The following is an 8,263-nucleotide window of genomic DNA, read 5'->3' as shown; positions in this document are numbered from 1 at the left end:
CCATTATTTATTGTGACATTTTACTTCCTAAAAATCACACTAGTCAAGCGTATAAAGACCCTCTTTAGAAGGTGTTAAGGATTGCAACGTCTGCGACCCAAGGTATGTGTATAACAACAAGTCCTTTGCAGATTCAGGAAAGCCACACCAAAAGAAAAAAGTATCCCCTATTCATTCTCTTGGTTAGATCAGGGGTTTTCAAACTAGGTCGAGACCATCTAGAGGATTGCGCAAAGTCACTTGGTGGTTGTAGTGAATGACTCAAAAACTGAATGTCCTATTAATGGCAATGGTTTTGATGTCAGGTAGTTTGTGGTTGCAATTAAACTTACATCTAATTCATACGTTGAAAAGATAAAAATTTATTTTTGTATTTCTAAACATGTATATGTATTTTGTCTGCATATTTGTATAAAAATGTTGGTGGGTCCTTAAATAAATTATAGTTGTCCAAGTGCGCCGCAAGGGGGTGGGGGTTATGTTGTGGTTGGGAAATTTCCCTTATTTTCAAATTCCAATGTTTACGGTATGCCATAGTTTCAGCAAGCTGCCTGTAAAAGTAAAAGACATTACAGGAATCGGCCACACGGGGGCGGTGTGGAAACACTTATAATTTCAGTAAATTTGGGATAAAACATTTGAATGCTACAAGCTTAAATACAGGAGTGACAAAGGCTTAACCTTTGTTGTTTCTTAAACTTTTTCAGCGTGCCCCCCTCCCTTGTGTACAGCGCATCCCTTTGAAAATTTATGACATGAAACATTCAAAAAAAGTAATTAAAAAAAAACATTAAATGACACAACATAGTGCTGTTGGTTAATAGTCTTATTTGTCTGAGGTTTAATTACACAGAATTTATCATAAATTAAAGGGGAATTCCGCCTTGAAATGATCCTAGGGTTAATAACAAACGTGTACCGAGTTCGACCGTTCACTCGAGTTTGTTTTCATGCTAGTCTAACGTGACCAGTGTTATTGCTAAATGCAAATTAGCATGTTATGGTAGCCTTCAGGGCATCGGTGCATTAAAATCGAAATTGCTATGTCTATACTACTAATAATGCTCAAAATAACCCCACACTTACACTGTAGCACAATGAGGGTCTCTATATGTAAACCGAAGCATTGAGAACTTTGCAAGTGTAAAGGCAGTTTATTAAAAAGGGACACTTACCATTCACGTCTGGATCAAATATCCATGCGGGCGCCATCTTGGGAAAACTGAACTCTCGCGTGAAAGCACAACACCTGTTCCACAACAACGGGCAACAACGTTTCACGCGAGAGTTTAGTTTTCCCAAGATGGCGCCCGCATGGATATGTGATCCAGACGTGAACGGTAAGTGTTTATTTTTAATAAACTGCCTGTACACTTGCAAAGTTCTCAATGCTTCGGTTTACATATAGAGACCCTCATTGTGCTACAGTGTAAGTGTGGTGTTATTTTGAGCATTATTAGTAGTATAGACATAGCGATTTCGTTTTTAATGCACTGATGCCCCGAAGGCTACCATAACATGCTAATTTGCGTTTAGCAATAACACTGGTCACGTTAGACTAACATGAAAACAAACTCCAGTGAACGGTCGAACTCGGTACACGTTTGTTATTAACCCTAGGATCATTTCAAGGCGGAATTCCCCTTTAATGTATTCTGTAAAATACCAAACTGGATTGAGTTGAAGAATAAGAGTATAGTTCCTAGCCATATCAGCCTAGAAAATCGCAACTTTAAATCTTTCGTCGGTCTTAGTACACGATGTAACTACAGAAAAGTCAAGTTTTAAATGGGAAAAATATCGAAACTCTTTGGTTAATTTTTAGCGCAATGCTAATGGTCTAATCAGATTCAATGGATTATGCTAAGCTATGCTAAAAGTGGTAGCGCCAGACCCGGAGATCAGCTGAATTAAATATTTAACTCTAAGGGGCTGTTTACACTTGATATTAAGATGTGTTTTCATCGATCGGATCACAAGTGGACGAGAGAGACACACTACGTTAAAACCTGGTATTTAAATCCGTCTCTTTTGTCCACTTTCGACCACTCCTGAATACTGTGAGGGGGTGGTCCGTGAGTCTCTCTGCTGTCATTCAAACCCGAGCGGGAGTAATTATGATTTTATATGGACGCAAACTAATATTATGTCGGAGTCCACTGCTTGTTTAGCAAGTACACATGCTGCACAGAGTTTTGTACGTTTATATGTTGGAGCTTTCTCTGAATTTTCAGCGCAATTAATGAAATAGGATCGCGCAACTTTCACACACTTTCAAAACGAAACTACGGAGAACACCCGCAGTAGTTTTATCAATGAAAGTCTAAAAATAGCACTGTTCACCGTATGTTCACGCCAGAAGTCAAAAAAAGACGTAAAATTTGTGTTTAATACCTCAGATTAGATAAATGGGCGGAGAGAAGGCGGTCGCGTGTGGCTGTTCGAACACATTCAACCACATATGCGTTCCGCAACTCCAAAGCGATCCGATCGAAAGTGGTTTCGACTACCTCTGGATGTGGTTGAAAGTGGTCGAAAGTGGACGTGTTCAAAACGTTTTGAACACCGTTTACACCTGGCATTAACGTTGTCCACTTGTAATCCGATCGACGAAAACACATTTTAATGCCAAGTGTAAACAGCCTCTAAGGGAGCTGGAAAATGAGCATATTTTCAAAAAATAGTAAGGTGTCCCTTTAAAAGCGGGATTATGATTTACATTAGTCTACATTAAGTCAATAGAAGAGATTCAATACATAGACACAAATTATAAGTAAGTTTGATATTTTTCTTATATAATTTAGGTTTGCATTGAGTTTAGGTCATTGATGAATCATTGCAATTTGTCTTCTTGTTTGAAGTCAGAATTATTATGAATGCTTGGGTTGGTTTGATTCACAAAAGTAAAGCACATACTGGAATCTAGTCTGGTCCTGATTTACAAAGCAAATTATGCATGTTTGCTTCTGTGTGTGTGTGTGTGTGTTTGTGTGAAAACCAGTGAGTAATAAAGTAAAAGAGAGAGAGAGAGAAAGAGAAAGAGAGAGGTTTATAGATGAGGATTATTATAAATCTGAGGCACCATGAGAATATGATGATTTGTTGACCGTAATAATTCTCTGGATATTCTGGAATTTATGGATCGCAGCATTTGTCGTGCCATAAATTGGAATACAACAATGAAACCATGGAAACACGACATTTGTGTTTTTCTGGTAACATTACAAGGACGCGGCTCAGGGAGGATAAAAGACGAGGAGAGTAATGAAAAATTAATCTGATATTGATTTCAACTGCATGTCTTCTGACAAACATTAAACCAAACGCTGACAGATATCTCCTCTAAGCTCAGAAAGAAAAACAAGAAGTTAAAGCCCGTGCCAAACCAGATTACAATCCTTTTAGAGATGGATGGGTGGATGGAAGGAAGGATGAACAGATGTGCTGTGCTATTAAGTTTGTACCTCTTGTCTGACAGTGTGCAGTCTATAGCAGGTCTCTTAGTTTTAGGAATGGAGTACAGAGGATAACGGTCACCATGGCGAATCATCACCTGGACCGACAGCAGTTTGTAGTCGGCTGGACTGTGACCTACACACATAAATACATTACTATGAGTCTTTGAGAATCTTCAGACGGGTATAATAGTGATAAGGTCCGTTTCTCACCCTCCCAGCCGTGTTCAGTGAGATTGGGGTAATTGCAGTACTGATGGGTGTCTCGGATTGGGTCAGGGCTGGGCGGCTCCGTATGGAGAACCGGATTCACTCGCTTCCTGCTTTTACCTTGTGACCTCTGGTCTGCAACCGGATTGGTCGGAATCAGGTGCACTGTGCAGATACAGAAAGACGGCTTTGAGAGCCAAGCACAACTCAACACAGACACACACACACTTACACATGCTTTCCAGCTTCCTCAGACGTGAGCTCACTGAGTAAACACTGCGGTCTCACAGTGCTGCCATATGTTACATTTTAGGAATCACCATGGTGATGTGAGCACAAGGAGGAGTCGCTATAGTGAGAATAAGGAGAACCAATGACAGACAGTCTTTAGAAGTTTCAACGCCATATTCCCTTAATGGGGTTTGGTGAACCTCTGGTGGTTTCCAATTACAATTAAAGGTGCATTGTGTAACTTTTGTGTATATCTTGACAGAAATGCAATATAATAACTATATTATCAGTAGTGTATAAAGACCTTACATAATGAACTGTATTGATTTTATTAGCTTAGAATGAAACATTTTTATCTACATACAACGCAGGTCCATTTACATGGAAGTCGCCGTCATGTTTCTACATGAGCCCTCAATGGACAAACTGTTCTATAGATCGTTTTCGTTCCTACTTTGTCTTAGACGACGACATGTTTATCCTGTTGTGGCTACCCTATGCGTTTTAAAATTAAGGGGTGAGCTGTTATTTGCAATCTTACCACTAGATGCCGCTAAAATGTACACACACCACCTTTAAATCATAAAATTTCAAAAATTCTAAATAAAATACTTAATAAAAATGTATATTTTATTTATTTAATGTGAATGTCATGTGACCATTACACAACACTAAAATATATAAGATAACTGAGAACTCATGCAAAATGGACAGATACGTTTTATGTACAAATAAAAGAAAAGAAACAGATAAAGGTCCAATAACAGGTAACTATGTAAATAAAAATATAAAAACTTTAAACGATGAATAAATAAATGTTTTTCTGTTTAATATACAAATGTGCTATTAGATTATTAAAAAAAATGCTTACAATCTCAAAGGGTACTTTAAAGGTGCAGTGTGTAAATTTTAGCGGCATCTAGTGGTGAGGTTGCGAATTGCAACCAATGGCTCAGTCCACTGCTCACCTCTCGCTTTTAAAACGCATAGAGAAGCTACGATAGCTGCCACCAGACAAACATGTCATCTTCGGGGACAACTTAGTAAAAAAGTTTGTCCATTAAGGGCTTCTGTAGAAACATGGTGGCACAAAATGGCGACTTCCATGTAAGGGGACCCTCTGTATGTAGATAAAAACGTTTCATTGTAAGGTAATAAAAACATAACAGTTCATTATGAAAGGTCTTTATACACCTCTGATAATATAGTGTTGTATATTATTTTGCATTTCTGTCAAGAGATCTTTCTAAAAATTACATACTGCACCTTTAAGTAAATAATTTACATTGTGTGCAGAAATATTAGGCAAGTGATGATTTTGACAATATCTTAGTTTGTCCATACTTTCCAACTCAAAGCTGTATAAACTTGAATGCTGATTGGATTTAATGCATATCAGGTGATATGTGTTTGTGTTACGATGTAGGGTGTGGCCGAAAGAAATCAACACCCTATATCAGGGTCCGCATAATTATCAGGAAGATTGTTCTCCTAAAGAAAAATGGGCCTAAAAATGAACTCTAAAAAGTCAAAAATTGTAAAAAGTCTTTCAGAGGGATGCAGCACTCTTGAAATACCTACGATTTTAGGGCGTGATCATCACAGAACCATCAGACGTTTTGTTGCAAATAGTCAACAGGGTCGCAAGAAACGTGTTGACAAGAAAAGACGCAAATTAACCGCCAAAGATTTGAGAAGAATCAAACATAACGCTACAAGGAACCCATTATCATCCAGTGCTGCCATATTCCACAGCTGCAACCTACCTGGACTGTCAAGAAGTACAAGGTGTTCACTTCTCAGAGACATGGCCAAGGTAAGAAAGGCTGAAACCGGATCACCTCGGATCGGACCAGATGGATGGGCCCGTGGTTTGATCACTAACGGACACAGAGCTCCACTTCGACTCAGAGGTATGGGCAGGTATTATTAAGGATGAGCTAGTTGGACCTTTTTGGGTTGGGACTCAAAATCAACTCTCAGACCTACTGCCAATTTCTTGAAGATACTTTCTTCAAGCAGTGGTACAGGAAAAAATCTGCATCTTTCAAGAAGGCTTTGATTTTTATGCAAGACAACGCTACATCACATGCATCAAAGTACTCCATAGCGTGGCTGGCCAGTAAAGGCCTAAAAGATGAAAAACTAATGACATGGCCCCCTTCTTCACCTGACTTGATCCCTTCTTAAGCAGGACATTTACAGTGAAGAAAAACAGTACACCTCTCTGAACAGTGTCTGGGAGGCTGTGGTTGCATCTGCACAAAATGTTGATTCAGACCAGATCAAGAAACTGACTGACTCCATAAATGGAAGGCTTGTGACTGTTATCAGAAAGAAGGGTGGCTATATTGGTCACTTTTATTGGTTATTATTCTCACTTTAAAGCAACACTATGGGCCCTATCTTGCACCCAGCGCAATTGACTTTGTCAGTGACGCATGTATCATTCGTATTTTGCGCCGGCGCACAGCGGGGTTTTTCCCTCCACAGACGCACGTCACCAAACTAGGGAATGAACTTGCGCTCCCTGGGTGGTTCAGCGCAAAAAGGAGGCGTGTTGCGGCGCAAACCATCTCTTATGCTATTTTGCAGTTTCAAAAAACAATTGCGCTACTAACCAAAAAAAACTAGTCTAAAGTCAGTGGCGCGTTGCGCGTGGTTCATTATGCTATTTTAAGGGCGCATGCTTGACCATAATGTATAGCGTGCACAACGCGCACACACTTTGCTTATCTAATCTACACAGATGCAACAGTTATTTTTGCAAATCATAAATTGTTACACTTAAAAATATTAATACACGAGATAAGGGGAATCATAGTGGTGAGCATTGTGGTGATAGTTTTTATTTATTCTCATGCAAATAACGATTAAAATATTTTCATAACTTTGTTGTGTGGCTGTATTACGTTTATTTTATGTAAATAATAGTTAAAATGTTTTCATAAGAAACCTTAATGTATATGAACTTGATTTGTAAGAGTACTTTGGGGTTGGACCTTGCTTGCGTTTCTTGGGTCCGATTTCAAAGCCCCCAAACCCTTTCAGCGGTGAGGGTGGACGCAGCGATGTCCTCTGCTGGCGTCAAGTCCTGAGGCAGATCCACCTCCCGTTACACGGCGTGCCCGATTTATGCTGGCTAGCGTGGGATTCCCCCGTACAAGGACGTCGGTCTCCTCGGCTGTGAACCGCTCCTGGCGTGCGCCTGGTAAATCCATCATAATAATAGCAACCCGCCATGGAACTTGCGCCCGTGCGTTTAAAGGGAATGTTGGCTAGCGTTCTGATTGGTTTATTTGACGTTACGCCCAAACCACACCTATGCATAATGAACCTACTTCAGACCAACCCCTTATTGATTTGCGCCCGACGCAAGAGTTTTTTCTCACGCCGGGAAAATAGCAACAGAGCCCAAGATCCGCCCACAAACTCACTTGCGCGTTGCGCTTCGCACTTGCGTTTCAGATCGTTAAAATAGAGCCCTATGTAGTTTCGATTAAAAAATGACTTACAGCTCCCCCATGTGGTTGAAAAGCGCAACAGTGCCTGGTATCAGACACTCTTCTGCAGGCAGGGGGAGGGGTGGGGCTGTGTTTCCTACCCTCCACCGCCACTTTCAGAGTGTGCTTGTAGCAGCTAGGAGGCTGCTCAGGTTGCAGCAACAGTACAATTTGTCCAGTTAAAAGTTGTTCTATCTCTGAAATAATTTTAGAGACATTATTTAAAGGTAAAAAAACTACATAGTGTTGCTTTAACAGGTCAAAATAAACAAGTGTGACGGGAAAATCGTTGTTTTTCATAGTTGCATAATAATTCTGCACACTCATAGTTGCCTAATAATGATGTACATCTTGGTTTGAGGGTTTCTTAACATTTTGGACTGGCCAAGAGCACTGTACTTTTAACAATAACAAAAGTAATCCTCAAAAATACCACTTTCCTAATAATTCTGCACACAGGGGGTTCGAATTATAAAAGTTTGAAAACCCCTATTTCCAAACTTGACAGGAGACAGAAACGCCATAACATCTGCTTTTAAAACTTAACAGTTATATGATGCATGTTAGTTATATAAACAAATACACAGCTTTGTAGCGATTCATTTTAGAGGTCATACAGTATGATAAAACTACACGGTAAAAAAAATTCCGTAGAAATTGCAGCTGGGTTGCCGGTAACTTACCGTAGATTTAAATGAATGTTTTTTACTGGCAACATTTTGTTCAAAGTTAAATTAACATTAGACGTTTACAAGTCTTTGTCTTTACAGAGTAAAACTAAAAAAACAGCATCAAGCAAAACATTCTGGGAAAACAAAATCTGAAGCAAAAAACAGAAAAAGGTTGATGATGATTTCTGGTTCC

At 39.5% G+C, this 8,263-nt stretch overlaps 1 protein-coding gene across 2 annotated transcripts in view; it reads right to left on the bottom strand.

The window, feature by feature from the left end:
* pxylp1 (2-phosphoxylose phosphatase 1) overlaps nt 1–8,263 on the bottom strand; it is a 152,356-nt gene that overhangs the window by 132,173 nt on the left and 11,920 nt on the right. For both annotated transcript variants that reach the window (XM_065280487.2, XM_065280488.2), the window contains 2 exons: nt 3,669–3,830; nt 3,465–3,591 (listed from right to left, as the gene is read on the bottom strand). In XM_065280487.2, coding sequence (XP_065136559.1) covers nt 3,465–3,591; nt 3,669–3,830 — 289 coding nt within the window. The remainder of the gene's footprint in view (nt 1–3,464; nt 3,592–3,668; nt 3,831–8,263) is intronic.

This window comes from Paramisgurnus dabryanus, chromosome 8, assembly GCF_030506205.2.
Source record: "Paramisgurnus dabryanus chromosome 8, PD_genome_1.1, whole genome shotgun sequence".
Taxonomy (NCBI): Eukaryota; Metazoa; Chordata; class Actinopteri; order Cypriniformes; family Cobitidae; genus Paramisgurnus; species Paramisgurnus dabryanus.
The sequence above is the reverse complement of the archived record's forward strand: the minus strand, read 5'-3'. Positions and strand labels throughout refer to the sequence as shown.